Raw genomic sequence first — 24,541 nt, forward strand, 5'->3', positions numbered from 1 at the left:
GTAAAGCACCCCTGTCCCTGTGAGCTCGCACACAGAAGCGAACGCATACGTAAGTCCCGCCCACATATGAAAACGGTGTTCAAACCACACATGTGAGGTATCGCCGCAAACGTTAGAGTGAGAGCAATAATTCTAGCCCTAGACCTCCTCTGTAACCCAAAATATGTAACCAGTAAAAAAATGTAAAGCCTCGCCTATGGGGATTTTTAAATACCAAAGTTTGGCGCCATTCCACGAGCGCGTGCAATTTTAAAGCGTGACATGTTGGGTATCTATTTACTCAGTGTATCCTCCTCTTTCACATTATGCAAAAAAATTGACCTCTCTCTTTTTTTTTTTTTAAGCATGTAACAGTTTTTTTTCTGAAAAAAACGTGTTCGAAAAATTGCTGCACAAATACCGTGCGAGATAAAAAGTTGCAACGAGCGCCATTGTATTCTCTAGGTTCTATGTAATTTTCTAGCAAAAAAATTAGGAATTTTACATGTAGGAGAGAAATGTCAGAATTGGCCTGGATATGAAGTGGTTAAATGAAGGCAAATGCTTTGAATTATAAGCCAGGATAATAGCAGAAACAATCCAGGAGGCAGTCGTCCTAATGAAGGCTGGCTTCCCTTTGTTCCCACCTGAAGGCAGGTAAAGAAGTCATCTTCTGTAGCCTCAAGGTAAGCTTGCAAAGTCCTTCCTATGCCCTGCAGTTGAACTTGACTGGTCATGTTGACCCAGAAGTACTAATTCCTGATTTAGTTGAAAGGAAGAAACCCTCAAAATAAAAGATTGTAAATGCACCATTAACACCCTGTCTGGATAATGGGAGAGACAATATTATTTTTTTCCAGCTTGAGGCTCCAATCTCGCATACCCTCCTAGTGCAGGAAACTGCTAACAGAAAGTCATTCTTGAGTGTAAGGTCTCTTATTGAGCAATATTCACACAAGGTAAACTTTGAGAAATAAAGCAGGTCCAACACAAGCAGAATATTTAATTTAAGGAATAAAGGCACAAAGATGTTTGGCTGCTTTTAAAAACTGCAATTCATTTCTTAGTAGCCTTTTGCTTGGAAATAAAGGTGGGAAGAGATAAAATCTGAACTTTCCATAATTTAACACTTTGGTCTTTATCCATGCCCTTTTGGAGGAATTCCAGGACGTGGAATATCCTGGGCTTTTCTTGTGAAAGATGGATAATGGAGACACAATTTACAAATTCCTCAGGGATTCTATTGTAAATTCAATTTTACTTGCTTTACTAGAAGAAAGAAGAGGGAAATTACCCTGGATGATTGTCTATGTCCAATGAAGCTCCAAGATAGGGGGGCTTGGTCTGAAGCACAACCAAGGTGGACACTTTCTAGAGAACCTCTGCCAAATACCACCTATATATTCAGCGCAATGGGGAAAATTGGCCGGTCAGCACCCCCCTCTCATTCCCCACTCTCACAACTGGGGAAAAACCTGCCTCCGATGTGCAGATCCCAGCATTGACAGGCTCTACTGAGGCTTCCCTGCTAACTGCTCTGCAGCAAGTGCCTAAGATGATGGATCCCCTGGGCATTGCCGCAGACATTAGGAATACCCTATTTTCTGCTCTGCCATAGCTGACCTGTGGGCAGACCTGGGTATAGTGACTGAGAGACTTACTACTGCAGAGCAGTCTGTCCAGCACCATGAGGGAGCCATTACTGACCTACAGCAGATCCCAATCCACTATAATCACCATCTTATAGAGATGTACATAAGAAGTTATGTGGAGGTAGAGTATTTAGTAAACATTTTTTATTTGTAACACTAGTAAAAAAGTATTTTTGTATATATATATATATATATATATATATATATATATACATGCACACATGGTATAAACATAATGGATACATATATGTCAGCTTGGCAGCACATAAGAGATAGTAAACATTGATGAATGTAATACAAGGTATTTCATAATAGCAGGCATTGGTACACCTTATGCAAAAGAGCTGCTATAAGATAAGTACACATACACATTAATAGTTACATAGTACTCAATAAATTTTGAATGTATGAAAGATATATATGGACCAGTGAATAAGTAATGAGCCAGACTTGACTGAGCACCCCATGGAATCTCAACACATTTCATGGCTATTTGCCATTCATCAGGAGTTGGGTACAGAAGTAAACTGTAAATATAAATTGATGTAAAGTATTAGTAAATATGTTCTACCCCTTTTAAAGGGACAAAAGATCTCATGGGAAAAAAAGAGATCTGTACTCACAGGTTGGCTAGAGCACTGTGCTTAGCTAGCATCAAGGAAGATGGAACCCCAAATGGTTTTCTGTTCCGAAGCTGAGGCAAGGAACCCCACCCCAGCCAAGAAAACCTCCACATAGCATGCCCGATTGCCACAACACATTCCACATGTGTGGGGATGATTACAAGTGTAGAGATGTAGCGTCACCTAGAGGACCTTGACTATAGACAGAATCCCTGTGTGAGAAGTAGACATGTGCAGAGTAAAATATTTATTTTCGGAATTTCGTTTTCGTCCGAAAAATGTATTAATTTAGTTACTCCCGAAATTCGTTTTTATTTATTTTGTTTTTCGTTCAAAAATTGCATTCGTCCAAAAATCCACATGAATTAAGGTAGAATCTGTCTTTGAAGGCTTATGGTGTCTGTCGAATGTATAAAGAAGATTCGACGGAGCTAGTATATAGCATACTTCGTGTGAACTTTAGAACCCTATTAAAGTCTATGGGACTCCAATGTTCAAAATCTAAAGTGCTAATTTTAAAGGCTAATATGCAAGTTACTGTCCTAAAAAAGTGTTTGGGGACCTGGGTCCTGCCCCAGGGGACATGTATCAATGCAAAAAAAAGTTTTAAAAACGTCCGTTTTCTCGGGAGCAGTGATTTTAATAATGATTAAAGTGAAACAATAAAAGTGTAATATTCCTTTAAATTTCGTAGCTGGGGGATGTCTATAGTATGCCTGTGAAGGGGCGCATGTTTCTGGTGCTTAGAACTGTCTCTGCACAAAGTGTCATTTATGCAGGAAAAAAAGTCCTTTAAAATCACTTGTAGCTATTATGAAGCCCGGCTTTCCCCTTGCGTCAGAGGGGGTGGGGTCAGGTGATGGGTGTCCCCGCCCTCCGCATATAACAAAGGTTAGGCCGCCGGGATCCCCGCAGTGTCTCATCAGTGGAGACAGAAGATGGATGGATTTGCTGCGTTGGATCAGATCAGCCATCGCTGGAGAGATATCATCCATCGCTGGATAGCAAGAGTGGATTACCACCGCTGGAATCTTTTTTTTATTTTTAATAAAGGAATTTTTCAAAAGTGTGTTTGTCTTATTTAACTATTTTTTACACTTTCTTTGTGAAATGGTAGGGGTACTTTTGTACCCCCTTACCATTTCAAACAGGGGGGGGCGGGATCTGGGGGTCCCCTTGTTAAAGGAGGCTTCTAGATTCTGATAAGCCCCCCGCCCGCCGACCCCCACAACCACCGGCCAGGGTTGTGGGGATGAGGCCCTTCTCCACATCAACATGGGGACAAGGTGCTTTGAGGGGTCACAGACCCCCAAAGCATCCTCCCAATGTTGAGGGCATGTGGCCTGGTACGGTTCAGGAAGTAGGGGGGCCGCTCTCTCGCCCCCCCCCCTCTTTCCCTGTGGCCTGCCAGGTTGCGTGCTCGGATAAAGGGTCTGGTATGGATTTTTAGGGGGACCCCCACATCAATTTTTTTTTAAATTTGACGCGGGGTTCCCTTAATATACCAGACCCTTCAGGTCTGGTATGGATATTTAGGGGGAACCCCACGTCAATTTTCTTTTTTAATTTGACGCAGGGTTCCCCTTAATATCCATACCAGACCTGAAGGGCCTGGTAATTGAATTTGGGGGACCCACATGCTTTTTTTTAAATGTATTTATTTATTTATTTTATCAATGACTTTCAATGAGTGTTCTCTGTATTACGGAGCCGACAATTCATAATAGCTGCGAGTGATTTTAAAGATGTTTTTTCCTGCATAAATGACACTTTGTGCAGGGACAGTTCTAAGCACCAGAAACATGCGCCCCTTCACAGGCATACTATAGACACCCCCCAGCTATGAAATTTAAAGGAATATTACACTTTTATTGTTTCACTTTAATCATTATTAAAATCACTGCTCCTGAAAAAACGCCCATTTTTAAAACTTTTTTTTGCATTGATACATGTCCCCTGGGGCAGGACCCGGGTCCCCAAACACTTTTTAGGACAGTAACTTGCAGAATCTTTTCTCTCTGTCAAATCTTTTTTCTCTGTCAAATATTTTCTCTATATAATCTTGGACTAATAGAGGTAAGGTTAGGCACATTCGACCACAGGTTCTATAGACACAGATTGTTATTGTCAGAGTCACGTCGAATCTCCTATTCTATATCGAACTGTTGTAACAAGGAAAACAAAGATAAAGCATTCAATTATGTCGGATCTTTCGTTTTTCGGATTCTGTGCTTTCGTTATCGTTTGTCAAAATGAAAACGAAAATACCTGAAATTCGGACAAAAATGCATTCGGACGAAAACTAATGCACATGTCTAGTGAGAAGCATCCCTGAATCTTCTGGAGAGACCTCCTGATACCTTGGTGCTCTTTGAATGGATGCAAAGTGTTCTGCGATGCGGGGGATGCAAACACCCCAAGGGACATAGTTCGCTGTTTTGTGGGCTTTCGGCTTAAAGGAGGAGGTCTTGCACACACCCCACTCTCAGAATGGCTCCGGTGTCCGGGTCTTCCAGGATCTCTCCGCTATCACCTTGCATAACTGCAGAGCCTTACGACTGCTCCTGGCTGCCCTGCTACTGGTGTTTTTCCATTTAGCCTGTCTGCCACTTACCAGGGCAAGACAACGGTACTTCGTTCTCCGTAGGATCTTCATCATTTTTGTACAGTGCTGCACCTGCCTGAGGTATCGGTTCCAGAGTGGTACCAGGAGTTTTGGCTATTCTCGGTGCTATCCACATGGCTCTCTGAGGGGCTCTCCAGGCATCAAGACCCTTCCAACTCATCCTGATGAAGTGTGGATTCCACTGATTACAGCCATATGAAAGAATCCTGAAGGCTTTGAAAGATGCCCTCCGTGAGGCTTTGCTGCATCAGCTAGGCTCAGACCAGGAGAGGGCCTTCACCATGAGGTTTAGGCTTTAGCCATCACCCAGAGTAGGCCTCAAGATGGCCGAATCATCAGGTTAGCAGAGACACAGCCTCATGACAGGCTCTTTGCAGCGAACAGAGAAAGAGCATTGCCTGTGTGTGTGATCCTTTCATTCAAACATACACACCCACTCGTATCCACCCCCATTTGCCTTCCAACCAATAGATATCACCATGAGGTAATCCTTGCTGTATTGTCCACTATGGGCAGCATCTCTATTAGCCCTGAGCCATCTAGCTAGCTCTTAGTCCCTTTAAAGCCTGTAATCACACACATCACAGCAGGTGGGCCTGAGCCAAGCCATTGTTCTTCTGATTACAAAGCTTTCATGTGTTTCATTTGAACTGAGGCTAAGTGGCTGTCGCAATCAGGAAGTGAAATACCAGAAGTGTTATATGAATTCCATCCAACAGTCTCCCATAAGGGTTTCCCTTGTCTTGTCCTGGCTTGCTTTTCATCTTTCCAGACATTTACCCCAACATGGCTAGTCTTTCTGTATCTTTCCCCTCAGACAGCACCCCTTGACCCATCTGCATTGTATTAGCTGTATGGGCCTCCTGGGTTATCAGGGACATATGCTCCTGATTCCCCATTATAGATCACTTAAGCTAGTTACGATGTCTCCTACAAGTGCCCCTTTCCCAGGACTGAAGTTCTAGTGGTTTAGTCAGATGAAGGGCTATGGGGTCTTAGTTGGTTGGGCTTTTATGCTTTGACAGGTGTGCTCCCCTCTAGACATGTGCAGAACGAAAAAAAAATATATAGTTTTGATTCGTTATTTACATAAATTTGTTTAGTTAAATTTGTTTAATTCATTTTTGGAATTTGTTTAATTTATTCTTTTTCGATTTGATTTGAATTTTCCGAATTCAGTCGAATTGAACTAAATTTGACTGGATTTGAAAAATTTTAGTCAATTAGAATTCCATTAGAAATGTAATTTATTCTTTTTCGAAATTTTAATTTTGGAAGATATTTATATTCTGTCTATTCCATTCTATTATATTGTTTTTTTCTATTCTATTCTTTTCTATTCTATTCAAATTCAAATGTATTCTATTCAAAATTTGAAATTCAGAAAATGGTTATATTGTTATATTCTTTCTATTCTATTGTTTTTTTCTATTCTATTCTATTCTAATCTATTCTAATCTATTCTTTTCAATTCAGTTTTATTCTATTTGAATTTTGGGAAATTGTTTAATTCTTTCTATTCTATTTTTTAAAATGTGTTTCTATTTTATTTTCTATTCTATTCTTTTCTATTCTATTCAAATTTGAACTTATTATATTTAAATTTCAGAAGAAGGTTATATTTTCTATTTTATTCTATTCTATTTTTTTTCTATTTTTCTTTTCTATTCTTTTATATTATATTATATTTCTATATTCTATTATATTATTTTCTATTCTTTTCAAATGTATTCTAATTTCAGAAGATTGTTATATTCTTTCTGATTTATTCTATTCTATTCTTTTTTATTCTATTCTATTCCTTATTTTTTAATTCTAGTTCATTCTGTTCTTTTATTCTATTCCTTTATTTTCTATTATGTCCCTTTATTTTCTATTCTATTTTTTCAATAGTTTTATTTTGTATTATGTTCTGTTTTATTATATTATATTCTATTCTTTTATTTTCTATTCTATTCCTTTATTTTCTAATCTATTTTATTCTCTTCAGAATTCAAAATTCAATTAGAAAACTATTCAACTACGATTCAAATTCAATTAAAAAAACTATTAAAATTTCGTTCCGGAAATTTGTTTTGTTATTTCGTTCGGATTTGTTTAAATTCATTACTATTGTAATTCGGATATTCAAATACATCCAAATAGCAAAAAAATGCATCCAAATTTCAATTCAGAACTTAACAAACCCTTCTTTCTGCTAGTGGGCAAGGACTATGTACTTAACCACTTCAGGACCGCCGTATTGCCAATGTACGTCAACACAATGGCACAGGCAGGCACAATCACGTAGATGTACGTGATTGCCTTCCAGTGGGTGGGGGGTCCGATCGGACCCCCTCCCGCTGGTTACGGCGGTCCGGTTAGCTCCAGGAGCGCTCCGTGATGAGGGGATGGCCGTTCGTTTTCGGCCACCCCCTCTGGATCGCTCCTGGCCAATGAGAAGCTTCCTCCCACTGTGTATTGTTTACACAGGAAGGAGGAAGTGATGTCATTCTCCTCGGGGCGGTCTTTTTGACCGGACTACGAGGAGAAGACTAATAGTAAGTGTGCACCAACACTACACTGACATGTAGGTACACACAGGCACACAAACCCCCCCCTCCGATCCCCCCCCGATCGCCCCCCGATCCCCCCCCGCCCCCCCTCCCGCCCCAGTCACAGTGTCACTGATTGCATTGATCATTTCTTTACTGATCAATGCATTCAGTGTCAGTTGTGACAGTAAAAACTGTCAGGACAGTTAGTGTTAGGTCCAGGGTAGCCCCCTATCACCCCCCAATAAAGATTTAACCCCCTGATTGCCCCTAGAGTTAACCCTTTCACCCCCTTTTGCCAGTGTCACTAAGCGATCATTTTTCTGATCGCTGCATGTGTCGCTAGGTAGCTAGTTATTTTTTTAGGTTCACCGCCAGGTTTTTATATCGCTAGGTACCCCGATATACTACCCAATAATGGTTTTAACCCCCTGATTGCCGCTAGTTAACCCTTTCACCCCCTTTTGCCAGTGTCACTAAGCGATCGTTTTTCTGATCGCTGCATTAGTGTCGCTACAGTCGCTAGGTAGCTAGTTATTTTTTTAGGTTCACCGCCAGGTTTTTATAGCGCTAGGTACCCCGATATACTACCCAATAATGGTTTTAACCCCCTGATTGCCGCTAGTTAACCCTTTCACCCCCTTTTGCCAGTGTCACTAAGCGATCATTTTTCTGATCGCTGCATGTGTCGCTAGGTAGCTAGTTATTTTTTTAGGTTCACCGCCAGGTTTTTATATCGCTAGGTACCCCGATATACTACCCAATAATGGTTTTAACCCCCTGATTGCCGCTAGTTAACCCTTTCACCCCCTTTTGCCAGTGTCACTAAGTGATCGTTTTTCTGATCGCTGCATTAGTGTCGCTACAGTCGCTAGGTAGCTAGATTTTTTTTAGGTTCACCGCCAGGTTTTTATAGCGCTAGGTACCCCGATATACTACCCAATAATGGTTTTAACCCCCTGATTTCCGCTAGTTAACCCTTTCACCCCCTTTTGCCAGTGTCACTAAGCGATAATTTTTCTGAACGCTGCATCAGTGTCGCTAGTGTCGCTAGGTAGCTAGTTATTTTTTTAGGTTCACCGCCAGGTTTTTATAGCGCTAGGTACCCTGATATACTACCCAATAATGGTTTTAACCCCCTGATTGCTGCTAGTTAACCCTTTCACCCCCTTTCACCAGCGATCACAGTATAAGTGTCACTGGTGACGCTGGTTAGCCAGTTAGTTATTTAGGTTCCCCGTCAGGTTTTTATATAGCGCCAGGGACCCCCATATACTACCTAATAAAAATTTGAACCCCCTGATTGCCCCTAGTTAACCCTTTCACCACTGATCACCGTATAAGTGTTACGGGTGACTCTGGTTAGTTTGTTTTTTATAGCATCAGGGCACCCACCATTTATTACCCAATAAAGGTTTAACCCCCTGATCACCCGGCGGGTGATATCAATTAGGTTTTAGGGTCAGGGTCTGCGTCACCCCAGGCAGCGCTAGGTTAGTGCCAGTACCGCTAACACCCACACGCAAAGCATACACCTCCCGTAGTGGTATAGAATCTGAACAGATCAATATCTGATCTAATCAGATCTATACTAGCGTCCCCAGCAGTTTAGGGTTCCAAAAAAACACATTGTTAGCGGGATCAGCCCAAATACCTGCTAGCACCTGCGTTTTGCCCCTCTGCCCAGCCCACCCAAGTGCAGTATCGATCGATCACTGTCACTTACAAAACACTAAACACATAACTGCAGCGATCGCAGAGTCAGGCCTGATCCCTGCCATCGCTAACAGGTTTTTTGGTAGCATTTTATATTCAAATCCGGAAGGCAGTGCTTGGTTTTCGGGGTCCCGTACGTGGCTAGGCTCCCAAAAAGTCCCCCACATGTGGTATCCCCGTACTCGGGAGAAGCAGCAGAATTTATTTTGGGGTGTAATTTGACTTCTGCCCATAGCATGTGTGAGCAATATATCATTTAGTGACAACTTTGTGCAAAAAAAAAAAAGTTTGTAATATTCCCGCAACTTTTGGCAAAATATAAAATATTCCATGGACTCAACATGCCTCTCAGTAAATAGCTTGGGGTGTCTACTTTCCAAAATGGGGTCATTTGGGGGGGTTTTGTGCTATTTTGGCATTTTATGGCCTTCGAAACTGTGATAGGTAGTGAGGAGTTAAATCAAAAATTTGCACCCTTAGAAATCCTGAAGGTGGTGATTGGTTTTCGGGGTGCCGTGCGCGACTAGACTCCCAAAAAGTCCCACACATGTGGTATCCCCGTACTCAGGAGAAGCAGCAGAATGTATTTTGGGGTGTCATTTCACATATGCCCATAGCATGTGTGAGCAATATATCATTTAGTGACAACTTGGTGCAAAAAAAAAAAAGTTTGTAATATTCCCGCAACTTGTGGCAAAATATAAAATATTCCATGGACTCAATATGCCTCTCAGTAAATAGCTTGGGGTGTCTACTTTCCAAAATGGGGTCATTTTGGGGGGTTTTGTGCTATTTTGGCATTTTATGGCCTTCGAAACTGTGATAGGTAGTGAGGAGTTAAATCAAAAATTTGCACCCTTAGAAATCCTGAAGGTGGTGATTGGTTTTCGGGGTGCCGTGCGCGACTAGACTCCCAAAAAGTCCCACACATGTGGTATCCCCATACTCGGGAGAAGTAGCGGAATATATTTTGGGGTGCAATTCCACATATAACCATGGCATGTGTGAGCAATATATCATTTAGTGACAACTTTTTGTAAAAAAATTTTTTTTTTTTTTTTTTGTCATTATTCAATCCCTTAGGACAAAAAAAATAAATATTCAATGGGCTCAACATACCCATCAGCAATTTCCTTGGGGTGTCTACTTTCCAAAATGGGGTCATTTGGGGGGGATTTGTACTGCCCTGCCATTTTAGCACCTCAAGAAATGAGATCGGCAGTCATAAATTAAAAGCTGTGTAAATTCCAGAAAATGTACTCTAGTTTGTAGACGCTATAACTTTTGCGCAAACCAAAAAATATACGCTTATTGACATTTTTTTTACTAAAGACATGTGGCTGAATACATTTTTCCCTCAATGTATGACTAAAGTTTAGTTTATTCGATTTTTCTTATAACAAAAAGAAGAAAATATCTTTTTTTTTCAAAATTTTCGCTCTTTTTCCATTTATATCGCAAAAAAAAAAAATCGCAGAGGCAATCAAATACCATCAAAAGAAAGCTCTATTTGTGGGAAGAAAAGGACGCAAATTTCCTTTGGGTGCAATATTGCATGACCGCGCAATTACCAGTTAAAGCAGTGCAGTGCGAAAATTGCAAAAAGACCTCTGGTCCTTAAGGTGTTTATTGGTCCGGAGCTGAAGTGGTTAAAGAGGAGAGCCGTTTAAAAAAAAAAAAAAGTCAGCAGCTGCAAACACTGCAGCTGCTGACTTAATAAACACACTTACCTGTCCAGGGCGCCCGCGATGTCGGCCGCCCGAGGCCGACCCGTCCCTCGGCTCTCGGGTCCCCGCGCCGCCATTCCCTCTAAAGGGAAACAGGCAGTGGAGCCTTATGGCTTCACTGCCCGTTTCCTTCTGCGCATGCGCGAGTCCCGCAGCTACTGCGCATGCGCGAGTCCCGCAGCGCTTTCTGAATGGGACGCGCTGTGTTCTGGAACACACAGTTCCCAGAACACAGCGCGACCCATTACCCAGAAGATGCCGCGACGAAGAGAGAAGACAGAAGATCTCCGCGGAGGAGGAAGAGGAAGATTAGGATTATGTGCCTAGCAACAGGCATTTCTGGTAAGTAAAAAAAAAAAAAAATTTTTCATTTTTTTTTTTTTTAGATTTTTTTGTAATTTTTTAAAAAAAATTGTTTTCAGGGTGGCCCTCCACTTTAAGAGTGGGAAGGTCAGGGGTAGCAGAGAGATCTCTCATCTCCAGGGGGTTTATGGGCATACATAAGACTTTTTTGATGCTTTATTTAGTGGAATTCGGGTGCTCTGGAGTTTCTCCTCCCCCCCACTTCAGTTTGCCTGTTTGAGGCATGGAGAACTGCCCAACCACTGACCTTTAGTTTTCCTGTAGGATATTTTTATTTTGCTGTACTATTAGCCTTGATTTGACTAGATATCATGAACCTTTTGTTGTTTTTGTTAACTAAGGTTCTTTCTAATCCCCACAGGACGTCAACAAGACGATATTTTCGGCGGTGAGTATTACTCCCCCGGCAGACTAGATTGTTGGTCGCGCTTTTTCTGTGTTCTCCCCTTCAGCAGAGGCTTGATTCCTCTGCTGTCCCTCCCCAAGGTGAGGCCATTATTTTAGTCTTCTCTAATTGAGGGTCCTGCTTCTTTTTTGTTTTCTATAGCAGTACCCTCTCTGGGTTGTTTTCGAGGGCTTGTTCCCTCGGTTTTGTTTTAATATTTTTTTCCTCTCTTTCTTTTTCTCCCTCTTCTTACTCACTTACCTTTCTTTTTTTGTGTTTGTCCGCTTTGCTTTCTTTTTTTTCTTGCTATGCTGGTGTCATAGCAGCGGTGGGCGTTGTGGGTGAATTCTCCCCCATCTCCTTGTGCCTTTCCCCACAGCTATACTTGGCATGAGCTTCGAATGGTGTATTTTGGCATTGTGCCCTTTTGTGACCATGGGGTCACCTCAGAGTGAAACTGTCTCTCAAACCTGGAAATTTGTATCCCTTAATGCGAAGGGGCTGAATACCACGGAAAAGCGTTCCCTCTTATTCCATCAGCTGTTTAAACACAATGCTAGCATTGCCTTTGTACAAGAGACACACTTTCATGCAAATCGCATTCCTAAAGTATACAACCATAATTTTTCCGGTGGGTTACCACTCTACGAACAGCTAAGCTAAAACTAAGAGTGTCCGTCCTGTTCTCACATACTGTTTCAGCTTTTGGATCAATGCTCAGACCCTGAAGGTAGGTATCCATTTCTTAAAGGCACCATCCAGGGTAAGCCAGTTACATTTGCAAACATATACAGCCCTAATGTTGGCCAGGTACATTTCATGCGACAGGTCAGTGAGATTTTACGGTATTGTTCTCAAGGTATCCTGGTAATGGTATCCTGGTAAAGGGTATATATTTTTTACCACTTCCTTACTGCACTATAGCCGAGAGACAGTTACTGCGTGGCTCTCTAGTTTCAGGAGGACATCCATGGATGTCCTCCCGGAACCACACTTCGTGCAGCCTCATCAGTGCCTCCTCATCTGTGCCACCTATCAGTGTCCAACAGTGCAGCTTATCAGTGCCCATCAGTGCAGCTTCATCAGTGAAGGAGAAAAATGTATTAATTGCAAAATAACTTAAAGAAATCTCTAAAAAAACGCTACAAATTGCATACGGGTATAGTGTTGCATGACCGTGCAATTGTCATTCAAAGTGTGACAGCACTAAAAGCTGAAAATTGGCCTGGTTAGAAAGGGGGTAGTAAGCAAGTAGTTAACCTCCCATTTTATGACTAGAGAACCCTCACATGTGGGACTTTCAGCAGTAACAAAAAATAAGTAAATAACTTTTTTTTTTTTTTTTTTTTTACAAAAAACTTTATTCACATCATAGATTATAAAAAAATCATTATATAATGTTTAAAAGGGATGGCTATTTTCCATAAGGCTTCTATTTGCACAGTATACTCAAATTTCCATTAGAACCCATTGCTGGATACCTCGAATGGTGTATCTTCAGTTCCTTACAGAGCCCTATGGGCAATTAAAAAATGTCTGACTGATTTACTGTACACCTTTATGACCCCTCGCGGTCTCTGTTTTAAGCCGTAAAGGATTTTAAATTTTCCCTCCCGCCGCACAATAAGTATTCTAGAATTGACTTATTTTTCCTTTCCAAACCAGACTTTGCATATCTAGGGAAGGCGATGAAAGAGCCACTAGTGTTTTCTGATCATCACTCATTTACACTTGCCCTATCACTAAATGTTTGGCATACTAAACTTTGGCATCTGGGTACTTCGTTGCTATGAGGCCCTACTGGACTCTTTGTGGTTGCAATCAAAACTTCAGAATTTTTTTTCCCCCGACAACACAGTAGACACATCTCCCATTATACAATGGGAGGCGCACAAAAGGGCCATTAGGCGAGAACTCTTGGCTTTGGTGGCAAACCGAAAGAGGATCCACCAACAGACAGTTACTGACCTATTGACACATATGCATACGCTGGAACAGATACACAAACAATTCTAATATGGGCAACATACCAACAAATGACAGACTTGCGCCAAGAACTTTTGGATGAGATGGGCAAATGCACCCACCACCGGTTGCTGCTCAACCAGAAGTTCTTCTATGAGTCTTCTATTGAGGACATCCTTAAGTGAAACTGCATCCTCTAAAGTTTTATCAATAACATTTTTACAGGGGGCTTCCAGTTCTTCTCACCAACAGTGCTATGCACCTAACAGGTAGGAAAGTGGCTCGGTGAGCAGGGCTTGAAAGTGGCAGACTTTTCTGTTTTTAGGCAATAGGCTGTGCATGCACAGTCCACACTCCATGCTAACCATGGGCAATCAAATCAAGGAAGCTGAGAACAGGCACAGGGTAGTATGCCCTTGCTACATAATGTGTTAGTAGAGAAGGAGGGGAGCACAATTCCACATCCTCACCCTTGGCGTTGGACAACATTGTCCTGATACTGAACTGTGTCCCCTTTGGGGAGATTCTTGTCTCATTTCCTATCCACATGGCAATGGTCACCAGGACAGAAAGAATGAGGAAACTTTTACAATGGAACTTGTTAAAGGTACTCTTTTGAGTAGACACAAAAGCTCAAAAGCTTTGATATAAGAAACCTAGTTATAAGCACTAGTCCCCTATAATGATACATTTTAGATTTATAGAGAAAAATAAAAACTGTAGCCATACAAACCATTTGAGAATGTTCTGCACATATCTGGTAACTGCCATATTCTGGTGAATTCATAAGGAGTGCTTTTCCAAACACTGCTTCATCCCATGCATCTAGGATTCTGTTTCTAGAGAGATATTATCTGTATTTCGTCCTCCATCAGCATTTAATGGTGATCAGTGGAAATATATTTGCAGCTATTTTCTTCTTAAATTTACTATTAAAAAGCAACTTCAGGCAACAGATATAATCAATCAGTGAACTGCCTAGTGCTATCTAGGAAACAGCTGTATATAAAGATGAGCAACTACAGCATAGGGTATGGTATGTGTAAATTATATGAATCAGCATTGCTTCAGGTGTTCTATCCATTTCATCCAGTCACATATTCAGGAAACACTGGAAGTAAGAATTTATTTGAATATGCCTTTATTCTGAACTTTACCAAATTCCTTCTATTCTTGGCTAGGAAGCGTAAGCATACTAATAATTACAGCATTGCCTTGTATTTTGTTTAGTTTACAGATTAGATTGTCCTGTCCTGTCTTTCTGGCAGTTCTCTGTTTAAAAGTCTGTTTATACAATTTGTTTGGAATAGCAAGAAATGCCAAATGGCTTTCACAATACTCAAAAGCCCAAAAAGCTAGGTAGCCTGGGCCTCCTCAGTGTGTTCCTTTACTATAAATAAAGGACACTTAACTGGCATCATTCATTCATTCCATGCTATGGGTGTCCATGGAGAAAATTATCGCAAGAGGAAATTTGACACATGCACCTTGGCTGTCGAAAGACTTCTTAGGCCTCTAATACACCATATCTCCCATACTATCCAGGCCCTTTTGGTGTGGGATGTGGTCAATTAAAAGAGCACATTTTCACCCTTCAAATCTTGCCTTCCTATCACCCCATCACTAGTTGGTGGGTTCCTAGTTTCCTCTGGGTGAACACCAAGGTTTCTTTAAGACATGGATGCCTGATGGGCACATATGGATACATTTCTTGAGGAGGGTTGACTGTTCCCATTGGGAGATTTAAGGGAATGTTTTGGGAGCTTTCCCATAGAACATTGGTACAGACAGTTATTTTATTAACAAAATCAATAAATAAAAAATTGTATACTTTTTCTGCTCTCAACAGCCTTAGAACCGCTCTTTTTCATCGATGACCCAATTTGAACAGCTATGTAAAATGTCTGATCCTGGTTAAAATGATTTCTCCATTATACAAAATCACGGATTCTTATTAGATCCCAGGGCAGCTTACCCTTTCTGGAAACAGGACTTTAACCTATGTTGTAACTGCACCACAAATGTCCCAAATGGTTAGGCTGACCCGTAATTTCTTGATAGATTCCAGAGGGCAGGAAACCTGTTATAAACTTCACACTTTGATAGTACAGGGTTCCAACCCGGCAAGCTGCAATGTTTCCGACAATATCACAGCTTTCCTAGAGGGGCTGTGGCCAGGTCTGAACACTTCTGCATATCTGGTGGGATTCCTCCATTTTCGCAAAGCATTGGCTCAAAAATTTAAAAAAAACTAAGATTTTAGCTATAGACTTTCTGGATGTCCTGAGCCCATTTCTCCTCCATTTGCCTCCCATGTCTACTAAGTAATATAAACAATGTGCATTGCCTCACCTCTAGAATGCAGCCAAGTGTTTGATCCCCTTCTTCTGGAGACAGGCTTGGGTAACAACAAGAGAGGATTGGATCAGAAAGATGAAGGAGGTAGGGAAGCTGAATGGTCACTAGCAACTTGTAGAGATTAGTATGAGAAATATTAAAATGCTTGGGCTATCTGGATGCATCATAGCCTTTCTCAACCCATCCTGTGGCGCTACACCTTCTTCAATCCAAAACATCCCACTTCCCTTGGGGCTGTTGGATGAGGAGGGCCTGTATATGTTATATGTTTATACTGTATGCTCTCCTTTGTATATATAATACCCTTCCCGTTTTCACTCCTCTCATTCTGGCTGTGGGGAACCAACCTGAACCTACTTAGTTATTTTCTGATATTACTGGTTTTAGTTTTTGTCTCTATAGCCATATTGACTTCTGTTGTTTCTTTCCCCCTGGTGCCACTTCGTTTTAGTGGGTGTGTAAATGCTCTTTTGTCAAACAATAATTTATGGTACAACACTGAAGGTGCTAGAACTGTTTATCTATAAGCTTTACTCCCTGCGTGTTCTTTTATAAAACCAAAATAATTGTACAGATGGAAACCACAGAATTCTCAAAATCGGTGTAATTGCAAGTACTCCATGTTATAAATATTGTTGAAAAAAAATTGTATTCAGTCAGAGGTATCACCTCAAGGAGAATTCAGAGTTGAGTTAAAGCATTCCACACACACAGGTCATTGGGGATGAATAGACTGGCCTGCATTTTAACGTGCTCAGATTAAGCGCCCCGAGGAGCATGGGAACACCTGCAATTGCTAGAATTTAAAGTAGCCTAGTGCACACATTCCATTATTAAAATGAGAGCTATTCAGCTGGTAGGTTATGTCTCCTGGTTTAATGTTTCATGCAGAATTTCATTGGATTGGGATTACATATTATCTGTCTTTATTTCTAGACATGGAACGAGATGTGCAGGAGAAGTTGCAATGGTTGCAAACAACCACAAATGTGGAGTTGGTGTTGCTTTTAATGCCAAAGTAGGAGGTAATATTACATTTCTATTTTGCGGTTATACGTTGAATTTCATTTAATATGTATTCTATGCAGATGCCCTTGTGATTTTTGTAAAAACTAATCAGAACTTAACCTCATTGTTTTCTACATGTATAAGTACAATATATGAAGTTTTCTGTTCACACTTATAAATCCTTTTACAGTTCACAGGATAAGCCCTTTGTTGAAGAATCTGCCCAAAACTGAAGTGCCTACAGACTTGTATTATTAGAAGGTTTAGCTGTTGAACAAGACATATAATAGGTTTATCTGCCTTTAACAGTTGTTGCAGTTAGAATGCTTATTTATGCAATAGCAAGTTCCACTAGCTATTGCATTATAGAATGCAAGGCATGACTTTGGTCTGAATCAGGTGCCAACATCCCAATGTACAATTAAGAAGCAATTTGAGTTATATGGGACATTGAGGGCACCAAAATCCACAATGAAAAACAATGTTAATTTGGATAAAATAATGTCCATGTAAAGGCAAAAAGGATGATGCACTTTGCTCATATATTGCAATGTTGACATGATGTGATTCTTCCAATGCATTTCCCTTTCCATTTTTGCATGTATGCTTTACATGGCTTTTAGCCTATAGATAAGTTGCATAACTCCAGCCATTGTCCTGACATAGTAACTCAGAATAGAAGTACCTACGCAGCAAAATGACTTCTCTCTGTCCTATAACCTTCAGAGACTAACACTAATTACATTATAACATTCATGTGTTTCATATATTTTTCAGAAACTTTTATCACTAATATTAATTAACTCAAAATCTTCTAACACTAGGCCATCTTTATGTAGAGCAGAAATTCATTTTTTCAGATCCTCAGAGAGTTCTTTGCCATGAGGTGCCATGTTGAACTTCCTATGACCAGTATGAGAGAGAATGATAACATCAAATTTAACACACCTGCTCCCCATTCACACCTGAGACCTTGTAACACTAAAGAGTCACTTGACACCAGGGAGGAAAAATGGCTAGTTGGGCCCAATTTGGACATTTTCACTTAGGGGTGTACTCACTTTTGTTGCCAGCAATTTAGACATTAATGGCTGTGTGCTGAGTTATTTTGAGGGGGCAGCTAATTTACACTGTTATACAAGCTGTGCACCCACTACTTTACATTGTAGCAAAGTGTCATTTCTTCAGTGTTGTCACATGAAAAGATATAATAAAATATTTACAAAAATGTGAGGGGTGTACTCACTTTTGTGAGATACTGTATATAGTCAGTGAGTAAGTATTTATCAGTCATAATGGTTAAAAACAATGCAGCCTGTGGACCTTATTGGCACCTGGCCAGATTACATAAAAATTAAGGACACAGTGGCAGACAACAAACACTACTATGCAAGTGTCAGTGCCCCGGGATCCAACCAGCCACACCGGTCCCATTGAAGGTATGACTGGCCAACTGATAGTTATTGCATCATTACTGCCTGCAGCTTATGCAGCTTTCAGTCATACTTTGCAATGTGTTAAAATGTTCTTAGCAGAACCCCTAAATATTGTATTTGCCAGTATACTGGTACACAGGTGGTTTCTGTGTTCCCCAGTTTTATTTGGCAGGATTTAGTAGTGACTCATAGTCAAAAGTCTTTGGTTTGCAAGTTTATGCACAATACAAGAGAGCATGTTTGTATCTATCACCTACGGAGTCTATACTGGCATTTTGCTGATATGTAAATTACCCTATACACTTTTTAAATGGATCCAGTAATCCACAAAGTGTCGATGCAAACATCTGTGTTCACTACAGAGATTCATTTCTCTATAATCTATGTAGTGGACACATTTAGACAGAGCTCCCCATGAGTGCTCATACATGAGAGGAAGGCAACAAAGGACACTTGTCAGTAAAAGCCACATGTTTTAAAAGCTGTACTATATGCCTACTGAAATACCAGGTTTAGTAATTCTCTGGAGCTGTGATATAATCTCCTAGCGGCATTGTGGTTACATATTTAATCATTGCCTCCACGCTACTTCTAAAATCACATACAGATGGAACACTCTGACACACCATTAGAACCGTCATTAAAGATTCATTTTATTCAAGAGGAGTATTCAGGGCACCATCTGCACATTGCTATGTGAATTTTAATAGCAATAAATATTGACTGAGAATCTTCAAACCTTTCACTTGTTTATTCACAAAACATATGTAAAATCTTATTGAGACAGTCTATGTTCTAATGTTTGCACATGTTTCTTTAAAAAGTGTAGATTTTTTTTTTCTAAACATATCATAGATATCTCACCAAGGATGATTAACTTTGCATACCAATACCTGAAGGGAGGCATACTTCCTCTGACTATTGCTTTTTCCCTATATAAAGAAAGTGACTGAAATTTGCTGTCTCAGAGCCCATAGAGAAGCTCTGCACAATCCAATTCTTTCCTGACTATCAGAAATAAAGCTTCATTTAGGCTCATCATTGGAGGAGATTGGGCTCTGGATTACCACCCTTTTTCAAAGATTACATAAAAGTCCTGTTAGGATTACGTATACACCAAAGAAACAATCAATGGATTCTGTTGAGATTCCCATTATTCTGCCATGAGGGAAAACCAAGCAACTTTCCTTGGCAACTCCCAACGCCCCCTTACACCCACACTTTTGCATCACTAGGTGGCATCCTTCACAGGAACAGAATGGCATTATGGTTCCAAGGACGCAGGTGATGCAACAGATAAAAGAGTGGATTTTTGCTAAAACTCCTTCAATGGGATCAATCCTCTAAATCTCCTGCTTCCTATTTACTACAATCCTTTTGACTGGGCAAAAATGTCTGCAGGTTGCAATGGTATTCTAACCACAATGGCTATAAATCAGAATCTAGATAGTTACACAACTTGAAATATTCTGAATCTAGACAACAATAAAAAGTCACCTCTTTCTAAGCAACCCTGTTACATCACCATGTCAAAAGGGAATGCAAATATATCCTGATGGAGCAACGATGAACATCAAAGGGAAGGCCAAACTCTGTAAAGTGTTCTGGATTCTGTGTCAGACATTGATATGCAATTTATTTTATTTTTGATTAAAGGGATTCGGATGTTAGATGGAGTTGTTACTGATGCCATTGAAGCCAGCTCTATTGGATTTAATCCTCAGCATGTAGATATTTACAGTGCCAGCTGGGGACCAAATGATGATGGAAAAACAGTAGAAGGCCCTGGAAGATTAGCAGAAAAGGCCTTTGAGTATGGCATCAAACAGGTGAGCCTTTAGATACTGTACATTATTAAGAGTCTTTCATTCAGATTTAACAGATGTGCTGTCTGTGATAACGAATCAAAATCTATCTGGCATCTATTCAGTGCAGGGTAAAAAAAAACTAATCTTATCATCTAATTGGGTGCAAAAGTCAACAAACTTTTCATACATGTGACCCACAGTACTGAGAAAGTGGGCACATATGTATGTTTTTTGAATGTTAACTGAAAATAAGATTATCTGTCCTTCAGTCATTGAATCATTTATTTGCCAGCCTCTGAATTCTCTCCAAAACACCTGTGTCATTATATGGTGCCTAAAACTGGAGCCTACTTTCTGGATATGGCCTTACAAGTAACTTACAACTGGGCATGATTATATTAGCATCATTTGTTCTATCTCCTTTTGTATGCTTTCAAGGACTTTTTTTGGCAGCTGCCACTTGGCATTGACCTATGCTACTAAGCTTTTGTCAGCCAGTAATTCAGAGTACCGTATTTGCCGGTGTATAAGGTGACCCGGCATATAAGACGACCCCCTAATCTTATAGGACAAAAATGCTTTTAAAACTGTACTTACTGTATAAGACGACCCGGCTTTCGAGGCTTCCGAGGCTTCATATTTCTTCCTTCTTCCTGCATTTGCTGGAGCCAATCACGGCGAGTGATGTATTCTATTAATGAATACAAAGCCTGCTTGGATTGGCAGAGGCTGAAACATCATCAGCCCGCGCCTCTCTGACTCTCCAAGCCAATCCGAGCAGGCTATTGGCAGAGGTCGTTACTCCAATCCGAGCAGGCTTTGTATTCATTTGAATACATCGCTCACCAGGATTGGCTCAGCGGTATATACTGTATGTAGCCGAAGCTACATACAGTATTACCGAACACCAAGCAGCCATCCGAGGGGCTGACCCAGCGTATAAGACGTCCCCTGCTTTTTGGCAAATTTTTTTACATGTAAAAGGTTGTCTTATACGCCGGAAAATAAGGTAATTTTCTAGCTCTACCTTGACAAATTGTATTCTATCATTTTTTATTCTAATGATATTCTCTTGGTCTAGATCAGGGTTTCTCAACCAGGGTTCAATGGAACCCTTAGGTTCATCCAGAGGTGGCTTGGGGTTCTTTGAGAAAGAAGCAATTTCTGCCTCTCAGATAAGTTCCCACTGACACCAGGTCAGATATCTGTATCTGTAAGGGGGTAATTCCTCCCAATGACCACAGATGTATGGTGCATTCTTCCCACTGACCATTACACTAATGTATTATGAGTTGCAGATATAGTCATTTTTTGCAGGGGTTCCCAGAGACTAGAAAGTTATTTCAAGGTTTGTTGAAAAGGTTGAGAAAGGCTGGTCTAGTGCTAAATCCTAAATCTAATTTGCCATTCTTATAAATGGAAAAGAAATATTTGAAATACATGAATATCATTTAAAGACTTGCCTTTAAAAGTGTATGTCAAAATTTATTTTTGTTTTGGATAGAGTGGGGAAGAATTAGAACTACAATCTGTTTTTACTGATTTTAGGGCTCAGTTAGAGATATTCCTTCAGCTTTGTTAACAATGATTTATCAGACAAGAAGTGAGGGTAAATCTCCAACAGCAGCACAAAGAGAGATGAAATGCTTATTTAGTACAATAGAGGAAGGCTAGAACCCGTGTGTGATTTTTTTTTTTAAATGTGGTCATTGTTGCAGATTCCCTCTCACTCCCTGTCAGGGCCTTTATGGTCTTTAATATTGATTGGACCCTGGTTAAACCTTTTCTTGGGCCCCCAACTGCTATCTGTTGTTATCTTAGACATATAGCAAATAGCAGGAAGACTCAAAATCAGTTTACTGCAACAGATCAGGCAGCAATTGCAATTGGTTGCCAGAGGTTACAGCATATTATTACTGCTCACTGACTGGTTGGTAGAGGTTACCACACATAATTTCTGCTTGCTCATTCATTGCTAGAGGTTACTGCACATTACTGCTCACTGATAGATGTACTACATGAGATAACCAGAGACTGCATATCTAGTAAAGGAGATAACCAGAGACTGCAGATCTAATCCAGGAGATAACCAGAGACTGCAGATCTAATACAGGCCATAACCAGAGACTGTAGATCTAGTACAGGAGATGATCAGAGACTGCAAATCTAGTACAGAAGATGACCAGACACTGCAAATCTAGTACAGGAGATAACCAGAGACTGCAAATCTAGTACAGGAGATGACCAGAGACTGCATATCTAATCCAGGCCATAACCAGAGACTGCAGATCTAATTCAGGAGATAACCAGAGACTGTTTATCTAGTACAGGAGATAACCAGCGACTGTTTATCTAGTACAGGAGATAACCAGAGACTGCAGATCTAGTACAGGAAATAACGAGAGACTGCAGATTTAATACAGAAGATATCCAGAGACTGCGGATCTAGTACAGGAGATAACCAGAGACTGTGGATCGAATACAGGAGATAACCAGAGACTGCAGATCTAGTACAGGAGAAAACCAGAGACTGCGGATCTAGTACAGGAGATAAGCAGCGACTGCAGATTTAATACAGAAGATATCCAGAGACTGCGGATCTAGTACAGGAGATAACCAGAGACTGTGGATCGAATACAGGAGATAACCAGAGACTGCAGATCTAGTACAAGAGATAACCATAGACTGCGTATCGAATACAGGAGATAACCAGAGAATGCGGATCTAGTACAGGAGATAACCAGGGACTGCACATCTAATACAGGAGATAACCAGAGAATGCGGATCTAGTACAGGAGATAACCAGGGACTGTTGATCTAGTACAGGGGGTGCTCAGCTAAGTAACCATTTAAAAATGTTACCTATCAGCAGTGTACAGCTATACTGTTCATAAACCACAGGTCAGGCTTAGGATAGCAGTCCACAATCACTCTATGGGGAGAAGGACCTACCTAGCCAGCCAGGCTCACCACCCACTATCATAAGTCCAGGGACAGTGCCCTCAGAGGTCCAGGTGCGGGGGCCTTAGGGGTCCAGGTGCGGGGCCTTCAGGAGTCCAGGTGCGTGGCCTTAAGGGGTCCAGGTGCAGGGCCCTCAGATGTCCAGGTGCGGGGCCCCCAGCGGTCCAGGAATGGTGCTCTTAGAGGTTCGGATGCAGGGCTTGCAAAGGTCTTGGAGTGGGACTCTCAGACGTCTGGAGGAGGGGCTCTCAGCGCATCTACTCCGATCTCAGCTCCAAGCCACCGAGCATGCAGGCTTCATGGGGCAGGGTCAGAGCAGCAGTGGAGCTCTCAGCCCTGCCCCTGCCCTGCTGGTTGGGGAATACACTAATGTATTTTTCTGCTCTCTGCAGTGTTATAATGGGACCCCAATGTGTAGGCATTGCAGGCTCAAGGGGCCGCTGCTTTGGCGCCCCCCATGTTAGGGCCCAGGGCAGCTGCCCCTTTTGCCCTGCATTAAAGATGGCCCTGCTTCCTGTGTGGTAAAACCATTTTTTGGCTTTGCATGTTAAAGTGGATCTTGCACTACCTGCTTACCCACTTTTCAATGCCCCTTATTTTGTCCAAAAGCTGCAATTAAAAAGCTGGGGAAAATGTTTCCCTGAGAATGCTAAGAAAGTCCACATCTCAGAAGATGATGTTATAGCAAAGCACAAGGGTGTCTTCTCATGGGATTTGGGCTGCTCAACATTGCCCAGGATCTTAAAGGAAGTGTGGGGCTTCACTCCTAGGCACTAGGGATGGAAGCTGGGGAATGGTAATAGTTATTTTTTTTTATTTATTGCAGCATATTGGAATGGGGGAGGGCAAAATAAATAAGAAAACCTTGCATTTATAGTGCAAGGACTGCTTTAACTTTTTCTTATACTCTAAAAATATCATAACATGCACTACAATTGTACCCAGTACTTCTCTGAGTAAAAGAAATGATGTGTAGCAGTCCTTGAAAAGCATAGTTTGATCACTTGCAAACACAATCAGATTTGTTCAGAGTCCAACAAATAAAAGAAGCAAGAATAACTGTAGAAATGTCATTGCCATAAAACATAAATGGAAAGATCAGACAAAGAACGTAGGGCACAGAGGAAGAGGGCAGGAGAGTAGGTCATCAAAGAATAAACAAGATAGGAGCATGTGGCCCATATGGGTCACATTTTAAGTATCACACTTGAATTAATATGCTTTGTTCCTCAGAATGTTTTATAATCTGCACCTGTGGATTTTCCTAATAAAAAGCCTTGCATAGAGAAGGAAATGGCATTGTAAAAAAAAAAAAAATCTATTTGAAAAATATAATGATAAAAAAGGCATGAACCTATTGCACTGGTAGATGAAGCTACAGAGTGGCTTATTTAGGTAGA

General features: G+C 40.9%; 1 protein-coding gene across 1 annotated transcript in view; it reads left to right on the forward strand.

Moving 5' to 3' along the window:
• Window positions 1–24,541, forward strand: part of PCSK1 (proprotein convertase subtilisin/kexin type 1) — a 73,737-nt gene that overhangs the window by 32,324 nt on the left and 16,872 nt on the right. The window contains exons 6-7 of the mRNA XM_077462361.1: window positions 16,865–16,953; window positions 20,029–20,201. Of these exons, the coding sequence (XP_077318487.1) occupies window positions 16,865–16,953; window positions 20,029–20,201 (262 nt within the window). The remainder of the gene's footprint in view (window positions 1–16,864; window positions 16,954–20,028; window positions 20,202–24,541) is intronic.

Source organism: Lithobates pipiens, unplaced genomic scaffold, assembly GCF_037356315.1.
Source record: "Lithobates pipiens isolate NorthernLeopardFrog02 unplaced genomic scaffold, aLitPip1_a1.2 Scaffold_3, whole genome shotgun sequence".
NCBI classification, from domain to species: Eukaryota; Metazoa; Chordata; class Amphibia; order Anura; family Ranidae; genus Lithobates; species Lithobates pipiens.